Below are 19,229 nucleotides of genomic sequence, written 5' to 3' on the forward strand. Positions count from 1 at the left end.
AAATGACTTTGAAGTGTTCGATATTATGCATACGCGAAAGATACCCATTTAATAATGAAATGTTTGCATACAAACAAATATTCTATATTGTTTGGACACTGCGGAACAGAAAGACAGAAATGGCCGAAACGTTCATTTTAATAAATGGTTAAAATATCGTAGAAAATGTTGTGATGAAATTTTGAAATAAGAATTTTTTTCTAGCAGAAATCACCGGATAAATCACATCTGCCAGTCAGTGTGTGCTATACAATTTGATATTCACGTGTTTCATGGAAATTTCTTGAATATTTTAAAACTCTAGAGACCTTGTCTACACGCCAACTTAGACTGTGAGAAGACTTAAGTTTTCATTATCCAGTGCAAATGCAACACATGCCATTGTAGAATTGACTTATTGAACACAAGAACGTTAACGATGTATGTAAGAGAGGACTAAGTGGTAGTGTGTTCATAGCCAAGACAATATAAAACCATACCTTAAAACAAGGCCGTTATTACATAGCAATATTCCTTCCAGAAACTATTGTACTGAAGCGAGAATTTATATTTGTACGAAATGACCTTGTGATATCGTGCCAGATGCTAGTGACTGTGCCAGATGTTAGTGACCGGCTTGTTAGAATACACACAACGCCGTTTATCCTCCCTTAAAAAATCACTGCTTTATATCGTAGTTATCATAATTATAGTATATATTAAATTAAATTATTTCATTACTTTTTGCTTTTTTTTATTCCCTTTTTATTTTATTAGACTTATATATTGTATTTCTCGTTTTCTAAGACATAAAAGGACAAAGAGAATTATAGAACTCGCAGTAAGCGGCTACTCAAGCACTTCATTCTCAGTATAAATATGACATTAACCAAAGTTATATTCTAGATCTAGGATATTGTCTTGATTTGCGATTACTTTAACACCCTTGTCCCTACATGTGAACTCTTACCTAGTCAAGGCGTATAAGAAGGAAAAAAAAATTAAAACCAGACACTGTAAAATCAGTTCTTGTATATTTAGTATTAAATCGAATAAATCATGCATACCCTCTATTAAACATGTTGCTAAAACAATGTGAAGTTTATTACTTTTTTAGACAAAAGTGAGTCTATCAAAGCCTATGTGTACATGGGTATAATGAAAAATCGCTTTATTGCCTGAGGTTCTTCGGAACTAGTCATGTTTGAGCTTATTACTGATCGATGAGAAGGCTGTTTGTTATCAGATAGATGGTTCACAACTAAACATTGCAGTGGAGATAGCATGAAACACGAATAATGGAAACGAAATTATTGTGATCATAACATGATTATCACGTTCATTTACATTCATTTATTGCACTTTAATTACATTCCATGGAGCACATTTCGATATATCGTCAAGGAGGCTAATAAAACATTTTACGACATTGTGACACAATCCTACAGCCATCTTATGTCGTAAACAGTTGTACCATTAATATTAAGATGTAAAAAACAGGATATGCCAAATATCTGAGAATGTTAGGAGAATATATCATCCAGTACATTAGCATGTCATCCAACGATGAAAGAAATGACTTTGAAGTGTTCGATATTATGCATACGCGAAAGATACTCATTTATTATAATAATGAAATGCTTGTATACAAACAAATATTCTATACTGTATGGACACTGCGGAACAGAAAGACAGAAATGGCCGAAATGTTCATTTCAATAAATGGTTAAAATATCGTAGAAAATATTATGATGAAATTTTGAAATAAGATGAATTATTCCTGGACAAATGCATCGGATAAATCACATCAGTGTATCCCATACAATTTGATCTTCACGTGTTTCATGGAATTTTCTTGAATATTTGAAAACTCTAGGGACCTTGTCTAGATACCAACTTAGACTTTGAGAAGACTTTAGTGTTCATTATCAAGTGCTAATGCAACACATGCAGTTGTAGAATTGACTTATGGAACACAAGAACGTTAACGATGTATGTGAGAGGAAACACAGTGGTAGAGTATTCATAGTCAAGACAATATAAAACCATACCTTCAAACAAGATTATTATTGCATTGCATTGAAAAATACATAGCAATATGTTCATTTTAGAAATAACTGTGCTGAAGCGAGAATACCGGTATATAAATGACCTTGTAATATCGTGACAGATGTTGGTGACAGGCTTTTTACAATACATACAACGCCGCACATCACCTCTTAATTAATCACTGCTTTATATCTAGTTATCATACAGTATATGTTAATAGAATTATTTCAGTAGTTTTTGCCCGTTCATCTCCCGCAACAATGCGTTTACCTTATTTCCTTTACTTATTTTTTTAGACTTATATTTCTTGTTTTCTAAGATATAGAAGGACAAAAGTGAATGATAGAACTTACAGTAAGCAGCTACTCAAGCACTTTATTGTCAGTATATAAATGTGGCTTTAACCAAAATTATATTCTAGATCTAGGATATTGTCTTGATTTGTGTTTTCTTCAACACCCTTGTCCCTACATGTGAACTCTAACCTAATGAAGGCATATAACATGGACGAAAAATTTAAAATCAGACACTGTAAAATCAGTTCTTGTATACTTGGTATTAAATCGAATAGACCATGCATACCTTCTATTAAACATGTTGCTAAAACAATGTAAAGTTTATGACTTTTTTAGACAAAAATGAATCTATCAAAGCCTATGTGTACATGGTTATAATGAAAAATAGCTTTCTCGCCTGAAGTTCTCCTAAACTAGTCATGTTTGAGCTTATTTCTGATCGATGAGAAGGTTGTTTGTTATCAGATAGATGGTTCACAACTCTACATTGCAGTGAAGATAGCATGAAACACGAATAATGGAAACGAAATGACTGACTGGGCTTTTATTGTGATCATTCTATGATTATCACGTTCATTTACATTCATTTATTGCACTTTAATTACATTCCATGGAGCACGTTTTGATATATCGTCAAGGAGACTAATAAAACGTTTTACGACAATGCGACACAATGCTACTAACATTATATGCCGTAAACAGTTGTATTATTGATATTACGGGATAGAAAACAAGATGCGGATGTTAAGAGAATAGCATTCTGTCATATATTTATAAGAGAACCGGGTAGAATTCTTGTTATGATACACATGCATTCAAATAATGAAATCTGTGCATATATTGCATGGACACTGCGAAAGAATGACATATAGGGCAGAAAAATGCAAATTAACATATTGCTTTAATGTCATAGAAGCAGGTGTGATACAGTCTTTTTTAAAGTAAGATGAGTTCTTCCCCGGGAAATCTTTCTAAATGTCAACTTAATCTATTTGAAGACTTAAGTTTTCTTTATTAATCACGAAAACAGCAAATTAAATGGTGAAGTAAATGACACAATATACACAAGAACACGACTATAAGAAAGAAATTCAAAATACCTTATTACACAGTAAAAGAGTGTTCACTGTCAAGACAAGACAAAACCAAATGTTTAGTAAAAGTCATGCAGTTTTGCATTTTTGCATTGCAAAATAATATAGCCATTTACATTATTATGCTAAAGTATAAATATGGTTATGAACGGAATGATCCTATGGTATCATACACGTTAATCACAGAGATTGATGGTGGTGACAGGCTTTTGTAATATATAGAGTGCTGAATCTCATCTTTAACTGAATAATTCTTTTATGTCTAGCTTTCATACAATAATTACCATTATTTTATGCACATTCATCTCACACAGATATATTTTCAATTTCGATCTTTTGAATATAACATGACATATTTCACGTTATACGAGACATATTAAATGGGGAAAAAATATTGAAAATCACAGTTAAGGGCTGGTCGAATAAGTTCATCTCAATATCTATATGACCATTACATAAGTTATGCTCTAAGTTTTAATATATCGTCTTGATTTGGTTTCAAATCAGCACTCTTGTCCCTATATTGGTACTCATTCTTAGAAAAACGTTCTTGTACATGTGACACATTTGGTTATAATAAAGCATGTACAATATCTAAAACAATGTTGCTAGAATGCTGTTATGTGACAAGAGTGGGTCTCGCGTGGTGTACACGAAAATGACAAAAAAATCTGTACCTAACATGAGTATACCTTAAATTGTCTTTACTTTCTTTTTATGTCCTTGATACTGATGGATGAAAACGATGTTATAAGAAAGGTGGTTCACAATTTGTAATTTGTACATATAACTATACATTACAGTGGAGTTAGAATAAAACACGAATAGTGGAATGCAATGGCTGATGCGCCTTAAAAATGTGTATTTTTTCCTGTTTTTATTATAAAATAAGCTGTATAATATTTCCATTGATTCTATATTACATTACTACCGTTAAAAATATTTAACAGTTATTACATCCATAAGCTATCATTTGCTTGAAAAAGTCCAGAAACTACATTTTGCAATTATTCGAAATAGACCTACAGCCTTAAGGTTTGTATACAGTTTACCAAAACATTAAAGCATTAAGATAAATAGTAAAGCTCTAAGGAGAAGCAATCTTCTAGTATTGACTCTTTCAGTAAAAACAACGCTAAAAATCTCTAATACACAATTCACTGTAATCAAGGAATGTCGCTTTTATGACCTCTGTCTACGTGTATTTGTGTTCATTAAACAATTCCTAGCACCATTATTACAACTCGTTAATGCTTAATGTAGCAATCTTCTCAATGGGATACATGAAAATGAGAACCTTTTTCTTTAAAGTGACATTATGCCTTTAAAGTGACATTATGCTCATTTTTGTATTGTCAAGTTGAGCTGAACTGGCTATATATTTCAAAAGATTGACTGTTATAATGGTGATTGACAAACACCTGATCATGGAAAATGCTCATTAAATATAAATCAAGACTGTCCCATTCTTTATATAAAATGAACTTTACATGTAAATTCTGGTGGATATTTACAGAAATTTCTGTGAGCCATATGAGTTTATAAATCGTTCATGCGTAGTAAAATATCAAATTGAAGGGAATTATGGCCAACTGTAAACTTATTTTTACGTTCACCTGTCTGTTCAATATATACCCATGGGTGGACATGATGCCACTCTCATAAATATACGGGTGCATCTTTATTCTGTAAAACTTTAGATAATTAGCTTTCGTGTGAGAATTCGTGTAGAATTCAAACGTTTTATAAAGCGTTATTTTTGTCGTTTCTCATATGTTTCATGATTTGAAACTTTCTTTTGTGAAACATTAATTTGGCTATACGTAGTGACATATAGATTCATCACAACATCTTTTCTTCCGAGAGTTCAAATTGCTGTGCATAATTGAGTTTTATAAATATTCATGCATCTTGTCAAATTTAAATTGATCATTGTATAAGGAATAATTGTCTATTTTGAACCACGAGAGAAATCTTCTTGGCGCAGTAAAAAGGCATGTGATGACAGAAAAAGATATATTAATAAGTAAACTTCGTAGCTGAAAATCATTGTTTTCAAACAATAAAGACAAAAACTATCAGGTGGGAGAGTAGTGTTCAAATAGATCGGGGTTCACAGGTTTTTACTGTATGAAAAAGAACATAAATAATGTTAATCAACCATAGTAAACACAATAGTAATTAATAACATTATAATCCTTTCAATTTCCAGTTAATCTTATTTTCTCCGAGAAAACATGTCACATGTAAATGATTACAATTTTCAACGTATAATTGCCCAAAGGTGAAACATGATTCTACGGAACAACATATGGCGCATTTATAAGAAAATGTCACTACACTGCAGTAACTTGTTCTTTTTAACCATTTTATTTATGGAATTATTGTGAATATTTGTACGGAATGACCTTATGATCTCATGCACGTTATTGACAGAGACAGATGCTGGTGAGAGGCCAGTTATAATGCATACAATACCGCATATCATCTCTAATTAAATTATTCTTTCATGTCTTTACGTAAATGAATTCGGGTCATCTCGCACAGCTATATGTTCAATGTCGTCTTATACAATAAGATTAATACTTCTCGCTAGCTGGAGCATAGAAATTTACATAAAAGTGAGAGAACGTAGCTGTAAAGGGGTATTCACAAGATGTAGGTCTAGACCAAAAGCTTGTGTGCAAAATTTCAGATCATTCGCTCAGTCCGTTTTTCCAGAATGATAAAATGACCAACGCTTTTCACTAAAATCGGGCTTATAATAGCACAAATATGATTTTCAATTCATTTCTGAGTATATTTCCTTATTATCTTTTGAATATCCTTCTGTTTTAAGTGTCTAAAATAATCTTTGTAAGAAATGCATTTCTTTTTTTCTGTTTTTATACTTTTGGGCCTCAGTGGAGTTCCATTACCATAAGACTTTCTTTAGTTTTAAGATATCTACGACCTTTGATTTAATTCAATACCAAGGTCCCTTCAATTATGTTTCTTCTCTTACTTAATCAAGGAAAACTAATATCAAATAAGTTTAAAAGCAGGCACTCGCAAATACATGTTTTTTTTGCATTGGCCACTGTTTGTTCCAATAAATCATGAATGCTATAAACGAAGAGTGTTGCCAAGACAATGTGAAAATATATGTCTTTCTGTGACGAAGATAGGTCCCTAGTGATATTTATAGTAATGATCAAAATCTTTTCAGTCAGATAAGAGGTTCTTCTAAACTTACCATGTTTAGACTCATTATTAATCAATGAAGAGCTTTTGTGGGAAAGATACTATCACGTGTATATAAGTTTTAAATATAAAATTATGAAATAACATGTATATGTAGTGGTGCATCATGGAAAAGAAAAAAACAGACTCATTTTTACGATGGCCATTCTATAATTCTCCCCGTCATTATCACATTTAAATACATCAAAATATTACGTTTTACAAATAGCACTTTAATCACATTCTTAACTTCAGAGCAACCATCTAGATCTTCTCTTTCGGGTGCTACTAAAAACATTTTACGACAATGTAACTGACAACTATATATGTCGTTAACAAGCTGTATCTTCATTTTACGACATAGAATTCGTGATGGTCCAAAATTATTTGGAAAATCTGAGCCCAATACGCACGGCTTATCAATTATAATATTACAGGAACCGAGTCAAAGTCTGCTTTTCCGCATATTCAAATGAGAAACACGCATTATAATAATGCAACGCCTTCAACATGTAACTAGTAACGTTTAGTCTAAGATTAATGAAGAAATTAACGAAAGGGAGAAAAAAATTGCGATAAGCAAATCGTCCAATTCTATTGAAACAGGTATGAATAAAATAATGAACAAGACCAATTCTTTCCTGGGAAATCGCCAGACAAAAAAACATAGCAGCGCGTATCATATACAGTTTGATCTTTTCGCTTTTCCTGGAAATTTCTTGAATATTTGAAAACTCAAGAGACTTCTTCTAGATGTCAACTTGGACTCTTTGAAGATTTACGAAACACAGAGTATAATTTACTGATTGGTTATATTAGAATCCATCCGAACGATTATATGTATTTTGACTCTAACTAAAAAAACACTAACGGAGGAATGGTTTAACATCTTAATTAACTAGAATATCAATGGGCGTTTTTGGGCATTAAAATTGTCACAAATTTTAATGAAGATGTCAATAAAGTATATCAACTAAAGTACAATCTTTATTTAAAGAAACAACAACAAAATGTTAATAGTTTTCAATGTAATATACAAACTGGGTGTCTCCGGTGTGGATTGTGTACGTTCTTGTTTGTTGATTTGCTGTGCTGTTTTGTGTGCGTGCGCGGGTATGTGCGTGTATGCATGATTGCGTGTTCGTTTGTTTGTTTGTGTGTCCGTCCGTTCGTTCGTTCGTTTGTTTGTTTGTTTCATTATCAATACTAGTCTGAGTAAATGATATTTAATCGTATTTAGCAACTTGCAAATGTAATATGTATTGCATTCATAATTGGATGCGGCTGTATAGCCCAGCTGATATTGATTCTTGTGAAGTTAAGGCTTCTTATATTCGTATAAATGATTACCGTCTTGCAGACAGACAGGATAAAGGTGTCTGCAAGTCTCCAAACACTGCACTTTACGAGGAAATAATTTATCTTAAAACATAACACGTCTCTAATATTAACGTCTGTTTAAAACGATCAGCATATTGCAGATGAAGCCTGTAAATATTTCAAGGATGCTTTCAAAGAAGCCTTCTCAAAGTTAATTAGTGAGAACATATAAGCATATAATGTTGTTGTTGTTGTTGTTGTTGTTGTTGTTGTTGATGTTGTGTTGTTGTTGCATCTTGTTGTTTGTTTGTGCAATTACGTTACTGTTTGTTTCATGCTTTATTAAGAAAAATAAAAAAAAAGAAATTCATACGTGTATAATACACCTAGTTCAAAATTAGGGGAAAAAAAGATTTTGTATTCAGGGTCATGACTAATAATATATTGGGTAGACTCATCACAAAGAAAACGATACTTTAATTAATATGTGCAGATCTACAGTTTTGATTAAAAAGTATTGCATGTGAACTGAAACTTCTGAAATAAATATAGACACTTATTAATTATAGCTCTTAAGTTCCATGTTTGGCAAAGAAAAGACGATTTGATGTCAAGTCTTTAAAGCAGCATGCCTCAGGATTCATGCAAATTTTCATGATTTTTTTAAAATGTATTCAAAAGTATAATATTGTCAAGTGAACTATGGTGGTAGTTTCCACATTGCAAAATGACACTTAAAATCTATGAAAATTCAAAAGAGAAATACATACAGGTCAGGATATAAAAAAAATTAGCCCTTACTGTGCCAGTGGCGCATTGGAAATATGGTGCTTGGTGCTAAAAAAATAAGTATTATTAATTACGCATATCATGTGAATTGTTTCTTGAATTGAGAGTTTTTACTTTTCTTACAATATTAGTTAATTTTTCACAAGGTTGATTTTCTTGAAATACTGTTGCTAATATTGAGACATGCAGCTTATAATGTATAGATATGCTCGTATTTATTGTCACTTGAAACTTCGCATAAATATTTTCAGCTTGTTACATCTTCATGGGAAAAATCATTTCTTCTGTTTAAAGGTCTCTAGAGGTTAACATCAATATCATTTGCAAATCCATTACATTTATTTGCTCAATGACACCGCTTAAGTTTCATACTTGTCAAATCAATTTACATTAGAATACGCATTGATCGAACCCTAACAAGTAAAGTATTGCTGTTGAAATATCAATCATGAGAGAGTTGTTGCTCCGATATCGATCCGCCAATATATATAACCCAATATACAGTTTGCTGAGTTAACATAACAATATTCAGCTGCGATGTATATATGACTGGAGAGTACGAAACAAAAGTTGTGTTTCTGGTGGGTTTTTTCTCTCGTCTGATTAGCAAAAAACTGTCGTCTGCTAGAAACGAGAGAATTGGTCTGTAACATCACGACAGGTCCTAATTAAGTGAAATAATTGACATATTCGTCACTCGGCGTTCAGTCAATGAGAATTCTCTATTTGGGAGATCTTCATTAACGTGAAACTAATTTAACTAGTATAAACGGTGAATTATACGTTTTACCAAACGATTTATATATGCTCTTTCTATGTATATTATATGCATATACGTATAATATTAAACCTATCCTCCAACACATACGGTTTGTTTTCATGAATATTTAATGTAGTTGAAATAATGATGTGTGAGTTCAGTTAAGGAAGATAGAGTGAATCAAAACGTTATGGTCCAATTGTAGGCGTATGCCTCCAAGCTGGTTCAAAACATGAAAAAGCAAATCAAGCAGAATAATTCGCCTGCAAACTGCATCCTTAGAATACGGGCAGAGACAAAATGAAAGTCCTTACCTGATATACAGCTGTTATGGTCCTTCAGAAACAAGGCCCTCTGTTCTTTCAGTTCTTTCACCAGTGCCTTCTCTTGTGGTCCTTCTATTGCAGAGAATATAGATGCACCGATTATTAAATACAAAAGATAGAATAATCCAAAAACAACCAAACGTAGATTACTTTTCCGAAGCGGCATGATCAGTTTTAGTTATGAAATTAACCCGACTTGACTCTTCCAGAAATAAAATCACTAGCGCTGCAGACTGTCAAACAACTTACACGAGAAAGTACGCGATGTCGAAATAAGTGGCAATTTCTATGAATTTGGATTTCCATAATAAATGTCACAAGGCATGGAATTTAGAGGACACACGGTCTCAAATTCATTACCACTGTTTGTTTCCCTGATTCTGTTGATCTTCACCGCTAATGGAATAAATCAATAGTTGAGCGGAATCGTCTACTGTAAGAGTGTCACTTAACCCGCGGGAAAATAAAGTTCCTAATGTGTTTCCTATATCGAAATACTGAAGCAGATATATATTCGATGAGTGACAGTGTAGTAAACACACGCTATCATTTTCTTTCGTTTAATTTAATAATCACAACGTCGACGACAACGATTGTATATTTTTTTTTATTCGTAATGGATTTTCAAACCGGAAGTGGCATAGCTGTTTTCGCGGAAAATTCGATTTGTAAACAAAATTGTATAAAGATTTTTCGCCCATAATATCAACTGATAAAAGTTAACGTCATTTTGAAGGTACTGTTTATATTGATCTCTGATATATTGTTCAAATGTCCATAGTTCATGAACTACTTTTTGAAGGGCTACCATTGTATAAATTTTGTTGCAAATACAATGTGAATTCGCGATGTGCTTCCAACAATATAGCCGATTATCGCTCATTTGTTGTCATCAGAGTCATTTTGCACAGTGTTACAAACTTAATATTAACACATAGTGTATTTGAACTTACATTTATTGATTTCAAGATTGAATGATTTAAATGACAGTGGCATATCTTGTCTTAGAAACAAAATTGATATTTAAAATCTAGGAAGTGGCTAGCGGTACGGGCCCGTACGGCTAGCCAAAAGTTCTAGCCGTACGTGAGTCACGTACGACTAGCCTGGACACACTGTATTGGCTAGCCGTACGGCACTTTTCAAAATTATATGGAAGTCGAAAATGCATATGTTATTTTGTGACCTTAAACGACGATTTTAAACAAATCTCCGCATTTGTCCTAGTGTGTTCACTTTAATAAAGATGCTCCGCAATTTTGCCAAAAAAAAAAAAAATGAACACGAATTTATAAGCGTTGTATAATCTATCTTAATAAGATTAAGTGTCAAAGTTGAATGTTATAACGTCCTTAATTTTCATGCTTATGATTTGTATGAAAGATGAATTGTTAAATCTGTTAATTAAGCACATGGATCGAATAAACAATGATCGGAGGGGAATGAATAAATAAATAAAAAGAAAGTAAAAAAAACGGTGAAAAGGAAAAATAATTTAATAATGCAAACTTTCCTTAATGATGGACAAACTTCTATACCGTCGGTAATTGACGCAATTATCAGAGCCCAACAACAATTATTTTCGGTGTTTTTGTTTTGTTTGTTTGTTGTTTGTTTTTTTTAATTTAAAAATTAAACTTAATGAAACAAAAAAGGATTATTATCAAAATTTTGTAAACTATTTCAATTGATGTTATTTAACTGCAACCAAACGCTATTTTTTCTCGACGTCTTGAGATGACAAAGTACATTCTTTACTGTAGCCAACACGTCGATTAATCTCTAAAAAGTAAACATTCTTGACTAAAATCCTCGCTTAAAGTCATAATTAACATATGCACTTTCGCCTTCCATATATTTTTGAAAAGTGCCGTACGGCTAGCCAATACAGTGTGTCCTGGCTAGTCGTACGTGACTCACGTACGGCTAGAACTTTTGGCTAGCCGTACGGGCCCGTACGGCTAGCCACTTCCTAAAATCTAAGGATTTTATTGGTATGGTCGGTTAAACACTGTTATTATGTCGCCATTTAAACGGTTAGCATTTTTTCTAACCATGACACCCCTACTTCTAAAGATACTCGCGTAACCTTAATGGTAGCTAAAAAGAATTAATGTGTAGGACAAACTAATAAAAACAAAATCATTTTGTAGAACATGCAAAAATCAAATAATTTGAGCTATTTTATTTATGGGCAATTTCTCCATACTACTGTACATATTAATACATTTTCAGGGATAATGCATTTCATGAAATATATAAAATTAATGTGACTATTAAAATTAAGTAACCAGAAAAGTTTATCTTGCAAGGTGCAGCAGATAATATCATTTTTAGCATATAGGTATGGGGACATGCGCACTTTCTTTGTTTATTTTACAGAACTATATAATATAATAAAAAATTTACACCAACTTTAAAAAAGTTTTTCTTTTTCTTTCCAGAATGAGACTAACGTGTGATGTAGATTGTGTGAACAGGGCCTTGGCAACACACAATATGAAGAAGACAGGGAAATCAACACGATCACAGATATCGATAGGGAAGAAACCAGGAAATGGCCCGCTCAAAGAAAATGCTCTGTACATTATGCTTTGTACAGCAAAAGACAGAAATGGTACCAGGTATCCTGTATGTATAAGACAACTTTTCACATTTTAAGAATAATTCTCGTTTTTATTTGTTTGGGTTGTCAGACCAAACAAATAATGGTAGCGAAATTTCAGACCCTTTCACATTACTGGAGTGTCATTAATTGTTATGTCTTAAATTCTAAAACCCTGTGAATTACTTGAAGTGCATCAATATTGTGTGTTTAAAGGGGAAAGTATAATTATGTGATTATCAATTTAGTTTAATTATGTGAATATCAATTAGTTATCTATAATTCTTTTATCCTGGCAGGGAACTGTACATTTTACTTTATGAAAGATAAATAAATGTTTACATTTTCACAACAAATTTGTCATTCAGTGTTATAATATATATTATAATTATGTTTTATATGAAAATTCAAATATATTGTTCAAAGGACTTATCATTACAGATATTTTGAATTATTAATTTATTTTTTAACCATTTTGAGATGTGTTTTGGGCTTATTCACATCATTATCTTAAACATTGAAAATTATTCTCAAGATTTATTTGATATTCTCTTCTTTCTTTTTTTCAGATAAAAGACAATATATCACAAGTATTTACAAAGTTTGTCAATGAAGGCAAAGCTACCATAAGATTTAAGCAGCCTGAACAAGATCTGTGTATAAGCAAAGTAATTATATTCATAGAATTGTTTCAAATTGAGAGAGAATTTAATAGTTCACTGGCAGAGTGGCTGCCCATGCAAATGGTGACTGTTTAAGGTAGTAATTAGTTAACCAGATAGGCTGATATTCCCATCTTTGACTGCAGCCTCTGGTTCTTTTTTCTTTCCTTTAAGCTTAACTTTTCGAAGAATAGGGAGAGTTATAATAATTGTACTAACCTGGGCATTGTTTTTAGCTTTTTTGGGTCACACACCTGTTCTCTGATTATCTAACATACGTGTAACTCTGAGTAACTTTTCTACAGAGTTATTCCCCTTTCTTACTGTCAAGCACTGATATTAATAATAATACTATACAGTTGAGCATGCTATGTTTTGGACAGCTCTTGTTATATTATCATTGTTTGCTCTGAATATAAATTTTTCTAAAAAATTGGCTGATTAAAAGTTATAAAGAGCTATAAAGTTACAGTGTATGCAGCTATATCTCTGCTGCCAGCAGTTTACAGAATTTTTGTTTTAGATTTAAATAATAATAATAAAAATTCCTAAATGCTGGTATTAATGAAATATGTTGGGAGAATTCCCTTTAAAGGAATGAAGGGTGCCAAATGCATTGCTAAAGGATTAAGAACCTTAAAAAATACATTTGATTATGTAGCATCCGATTTTGATAGTAATTTGATGAGTGTCATTTCCTTATAAGTATATGCATTTATGCTGAGTTTCATTTCAATCCAATCAACCAGTTGTAAAGTATAGCTCAAAATGGATTTTTTTTTTGTTGTAACAAAGGGAACTAACTCAAAAATTCATATGTTGATTTTATTGGCTTTTGAAGTCTCATTTTCCATTTCAATTACAGGATTTATTGTTGTATAATTTCAAGAGACATATAAGAAACTGATAGTAAGATTTGGGATTGGCTGACCGATAGACATGCGCTTATGCCATTAAATTCATAACCCTTCTGATTTTATCAGCCTACGGATTATTGAACTGTAGTAACAAAACTGTAGATTGCTTTGTCGAAAAAATCATTCTTTTCAATTTAACTTCATCATGATAGGAACTGATGTTTTACTTTCACTCTTTAACAACTATATTATTTTATAGACAGGAAAGTGATATTTCAGTTATGTGCACATTTCAATACATTACAGGCTGATGTTATTCAGTTGAAAAGTTTTCTGAACGTATTACGGCAGGCGTTACAGGGGAAAAACCTTGACAACATCACGCTATCCAGTCTTGCACCAGCATCCTCTAAGAACATTGAGAAACCTAAGACACGACTTGTTATAACAACAAAGAGAGATTACCCACTGACGACTAATTTTCCTATGTCATTAGAGTCATTGCAGGTAATAGTCTTGCTCCAGTTACCTCCCTTTGAATAGTTTGTTTTACTTTTATTTAGATTCTGATTATGCCAGGCAGAGTCAAGACTGTTTGAAGTGAGATTAGAAATTATTCAGTAGACTGTTGAAATATAGCATTTAGATTCTTTATATATATGTACTTGAAATTGACAGTCTCAAGACCAGAGTAACATAAGTTAATTTTCTAAATTTTGATGGGGAAATATTATGTGGCACTGAAGCCCAAAAATCTAAATGTCTTGATTAAGGTTTGTAATAATTTTTAAAAAGATTTCAATTTATGTCCTAAAGTATTTAAAAGTCTTAAGAGCGAAAGGCGTTAGAAGTATTTAATGTCAACAGTAACGCATTAGGTAGTTGTTAAAACGTGGTCCCCTAATCTCAAGAGAAAAGTGGAACTTTTTTGCCAGGATTTTCAAATCCCTTAAAAAGGCCACACCCTGAAGGAACATTTAGAAACTAAATGCCTCATCACTGCAATTTGAATATTCTATGGCTATTTTGATGTCAAAAATTAAGGTTTTGACACAGAAATGTTGGGAAAATGGTAAAAACATTACACAAAGTAACCTCCATGCTTCTTGCAGGGTAAGAGGCCAGGGTTACAATAAATAGTTCCTCTAAAATGGTCATCTGAAAAATATAGAAATGTCCAGTTAACCTGTTTATTAAGGACATGCACCCCTTCAAACTCTGAAAAAAAGGCTTTTAATTTGTTTTACTACATGTTTCAAAGTATTATTATTAGGGATGGCAACAAGTAACCGGTTAATCGAGTACCTGATCGACTGTCCGAATATCGGTTAACAAAATTGATATTCGATTACTTGAAAAAAAAAAAATATTTTCTTTCTTTTTTTGCGATTTAGAAAGATTGGTGTATCCAATTAGTTCAGAAATTCGAAGATGTGCATGTATCTTCATAAATAACTGTTAATTGCAATCAAAACATCCTTGCAGAGGTGCATTACAAATTTAACGAGGCGATCAACAGTTTGACATGCACACCTGTGTCGCTTATGTCATCCAGCCTCTTATGATATTTAATTACCTTTAATTGTGTAGCCCAAGTAATTGTTTTGAAAACAACAAAGGGCTGATTACTATCATGAATGTAAGAATAAAGGTAACTAGTATTTAGACCAGGTTAAACTTTTGTTGCCGCCGATCAGTCTATATTATTTCAAGAAGAAAAAAAATATAGGAACTGTTATACATGTTTAAAACTTGATATTGCATTAATTAAAACATCGTAAAATATAATGTTGTTGATTTGATTATAATTTATTTGTCTCCCGTGCAGTCCTATTTTCTATCTACAGAATTCTATGAATTTGAATATAAAAAGAAAGTAGCTGTGACAGTGTTGATATTGTGTGATAAACTTTGAATATCACTGGAAATCATCCGAGTAACAGAGTTCTCGATCGGAAAAAATGACCGAGTACTCGAGTTTTGATTTTGGTATGCGTTGCCATCCCTAACTATTATCCAAGTGTATTTTAATTTACAACTTCACGAAAGAGTTATTCAAACAGTTCAAGTTTAAATATCTCAAATGTTTATCAAAGAAAGAAAAAATGTAGGTTTCCAAAAAAAATGTCAATACTATGCTTCTTCTTTCACTTTTTGAAGAAAATGACACTTTAACTTCACAATTTAAAAAAAATATCAAACCTTGTCTTTCACAAATCTAAAAGGATCAAACCCCTTTTACAATTTAGGCATGGGGGGGGTGTCTAGTCATGACATTGCAAACATTACAGTTCTCATGCTTATATCCCTTAATTGACAAAGGAGGTTATTGGAAATTCTTAAGGAGAGACACTAAAAAAAGTGTTCGGTCACCACACTAAATACTGTATACTGGTATGTACCATACCAACCACCTGAATAATGCTAATCTTGCCTTTTCACATGCCAAAATGCACTGTAAGATGTCTAATTCATCTCTTTAAACAGATTTATATACGATCATTTAAGAAAATAATGCTAGAAGCTGAGATTATGATTTCTGCAAGCGTCTGGAGGCACTGCTCCAACACTGTATTGAGTAAAATCCATTCTAAGGTGTGATTAAGATAAATATCCTACCTAATTACTAGATTACATCATTGTCAATTAAAACTGTACAAAAGTATATTCTATAATTTCAGGTATCTGAGTGCCGTATGAAGAGAATTGACTCAAGAATTTTCAACTTGCGGAACCTTACGAGACTTGACCTGAGTCACAACTGCATAGAACTTGTTCCCGACGAATTATCAAAATTACGGAACTTGTCAGAACTTGTGTTAGCCCATAATAACTTAACAATTTTCTCACCGAGTGTATGCCTTAAGGAGTCTTTACAAAAATCATTGAATTTGTTAGACCTAAGTGACAACAAAATACAGAAGCTGCCGTTACAGATATGTGAACTTATGCACCTCGTGAACTTGAAATTTGATAATAACGAAATGGAAATGTTGCCACCTACAATCGGTCGATTGAATAGACTTCAGTTTATATCTGCTTGTAATAATAAATTAAGAGTTTTGCCTGCCAACTTCATGAAACTGAGGTTAGACAGTGTGGATTTGTTCGGGAACAGTTTTGATGCGATTGAGAACTACCAAATTTCAGCAGGGTCTGTGGATGTGCCCACGTTGATGGAATGTGCAGCAAGATCAATAAAGAAAGAAAGGTAACAAAAAATATGTGAAAAAGATGTTGTTTTAAAAAGTTTTTTATGAAAATTTAAGTGTCAGTATTGTAGACATTTCTTGTAAATTTTAACAGTCACTTTTAAATGACCTCTAATTGAGACTGTGAAGGTGAAATGTTAAGAGATTTTGCACAAACATTCTAGAAGGTTTCCAATTCCATTATATTCACAGTAATATAACAGAGATAATGGTATTTGCACTGTTACTCTATTTCAATATTATGTGCTTTACTATTATGATGTTCATCCATTTCTGATAATAATTATTCTTAGCTGGAAAAGACACATGTATTTAATTCATGTTTGGCATGTACTTTCATTATGCCAGTGCATAGGCTTTGAATGTTATCTCCTCTCTAAGACTATACAAAATATCTTAATGTTTGGGTATCAGTTTGTGCATGTATTTATGATCTTGATCTTGGGACTAAAACATTGACACTTCAGATGTTAATAGCTCCCACAATTAGAAACTGAAATAGCCTTTGCCAATCATAAATGCCTGTGATATTGACCAAACGTCTATCTCCAGTTGATAATTTTTCCTTGCTTATTCATTTTGAATACTAATTTATTGTGATTTTTTTATGGATACATGTACAAACATTTTGATGAAGTAATTTATTTTTTACATAATACATTATGGCATATATATTTGTTACAGTATAAAGTGACAGGACCCTTAGCTTGACTTTGAGATGAACTATGATGTTAAGAATTTTTTTGCCAAAATGACCATTACAACGGCCTATAGAGCATGTCTTCAAATTAAGTAATTATATATTCTAACACAACTCGCATTTTTCCCTATTGAACAAAGAAGAACCGAAAGTGAGTGTTATTATGCATAAAAATCACTGTTGTTGTTCTATATAAAGAATTGTGACGTAATCATTATAAATGTGACGTTACCACTAAAAATGGGATACGCTGAAAATAAGTACGAAAAGAAATCGGGCACAGTTTAGCTTGGTATCAGGTATGGCAGCATTTATTTGTTGATGTCGTGTTAGAATCGAAATAATATATCCAAATCGGTGATTTTATCGCTTGATAAAATCACTGTTTGTCGTTCGGATGCGCATCATTATATCACTCGGGCTACGACCTCGTGATATAATTCCTGGCATCCGAACTCCAAACAGTGATTTTATTGAGCGATATAATCACAGTTTGGGATATATTAGTTCTTAAACAAATGTCATATCTACAAAGCTGCAGTTATAATGTACTTTTTGTTGTTACAGAGTATCCTATTCTGAAGAGGACCTTCATTTACATCTATGCCGATACCTGGACTCAGCCAGGCAGTGTTGGTGTGGTAACTACTGTTTCCAGTGCAGTGTTCGATACACAAGCAAGGTGGATCTGCGCCGTGTAGCCACTACAGTTACAGCTGTGGATGTACAAGGAGGGACTGGGGTTCCCGTGGAAGGATTTCTGTGCTCGCCTCAATGTCTGAAAAAGTTCCAGAACAACCCAAATGCCTACTGGAAATAGCTGTTTAGATTAAGTGTTGGAAATATTTATTAAAACTGACTGATCAATGCCAGATGGAAATGAAAATGTAGTTAGTGAACTTTAGTGCTGGAAATACATGTACATTGTATTAGATAAAGTGCTGGAAATAGCTGTTAAAATTTAGGGCTGGAAATAGTTGATATTTATTGATAGTAATAGCTGATGGAATTTAGTGCTGGAAATACATATTTGAATTAAGTGCTGGAAATAGCTGTTAAAATTTATGCTGAAATAGCTGTTTAAATTTATGCTGGAAATAGAAACTGTACAGAAAGATGACTTTTCAGGAGAAAGAACTATTGACTGTGTCTGTACATATTATATATGTGGATTTCTTTGTTAATTTATAAAACAATAGTTTGTATTTGTTATAAAGCAATTTTCCCAAATGTTATCAATTTAACATTTTTCTAGAACATGTAGAAATTAATTCATGCAGATATTGTTTAAAGGAAAGTTCTTGATTGGTTTGCATTTATTATTCTATTTAAATAAATTGAAAGAAAACCTTTATAAA

The 19,229-nt window shown here is 32.3% G+C and overlaps 2 protein-coding genes across 2 annotated transcripts in view; one reads left to right on the forward strand and one right to left on the reverse strand.

The window, feature by feature from the left end:
• LOC132730612 (potassium channel subfamily K member 1-like) overlaps nt 1-10,326 on the reverse strand; it is an 88,412-nt gene extending 78,086 nt beyond the window's left edge. The window contains exon 1 of the mRNA XM_060716581.1: nt 9,824-10,326. Coding sequence (XP_060572564.1) covers nt 9,824-10,001 — 178 coding nt within the window. The 5' untranslated portion in view covers nt 10,002-10,326. The remainder of the gene's footprint in view (nt 1-9,823) is intronic.
• A 124-nt stretch (nt 10,327-10,450) lies between these two features.
• Nucleotides 10,451-19,229, forward strand: LOC132730611 (leucine-rich repeat protein 1-like). The gene is made up of 6 exons (XM_060716577.1): nt 10,451-10,571; nt 12,280-12,466; nt 13,010-13,108; nt 14,266-14,466; nt 16,641-17,170; nt 18,439-19,229. Exons 2-6 carry the CDS (start codon nt 12,281-12,283, stop codon nt 18,689-18,691), a joined length of 1,269 nt encoding a protein of 422 aa, XP_060572560.1. The 5' UTR covers nt 10,451-10,571; nt 12,280; the 3' UTR covers nt 18,692-19,229.

Source organism: Ruditapes philippinarum, unplaced genomic scaffold (genome assembly GCF_026571515.1).
Source record: "Ruditapes philippinarum isolate M1 unplaced genomic scaffold, ASM2657151v2 ctg2920_1_1_1_1, whole genome shotgun sequence".
Classification (NCBI taxonomy): domain Eukaryota; kingdom Metazoa; phylum Mollusca; class Bivalvia; order Venerida; family Veneridae; genus Ruditapes; species Ruditapes philippinarum.

Coding starts and splice junctions, on each gene's coding strand:
- LOC132730611 (XM_060716577.1), top strand. CDS start 12,281: ATGAGACTAACGTGTGATGTAGATTGTGTGAACAGGGCCTTGGCAACA. Junction 12,467..13,009: donor GAAATGGTACCAGGTATCCT/GTATGTATAAGA, acceptor TCTTTTTTTCAG/ATAAAAGACAATATATCACA. Junction 17,171..18,438: donor AGATCAATAAAGAAAGAAAG/GTAACAAAAAAT, acceptor TTGTTGTTACAG/AGTATCCTATTCTGAAGAGG.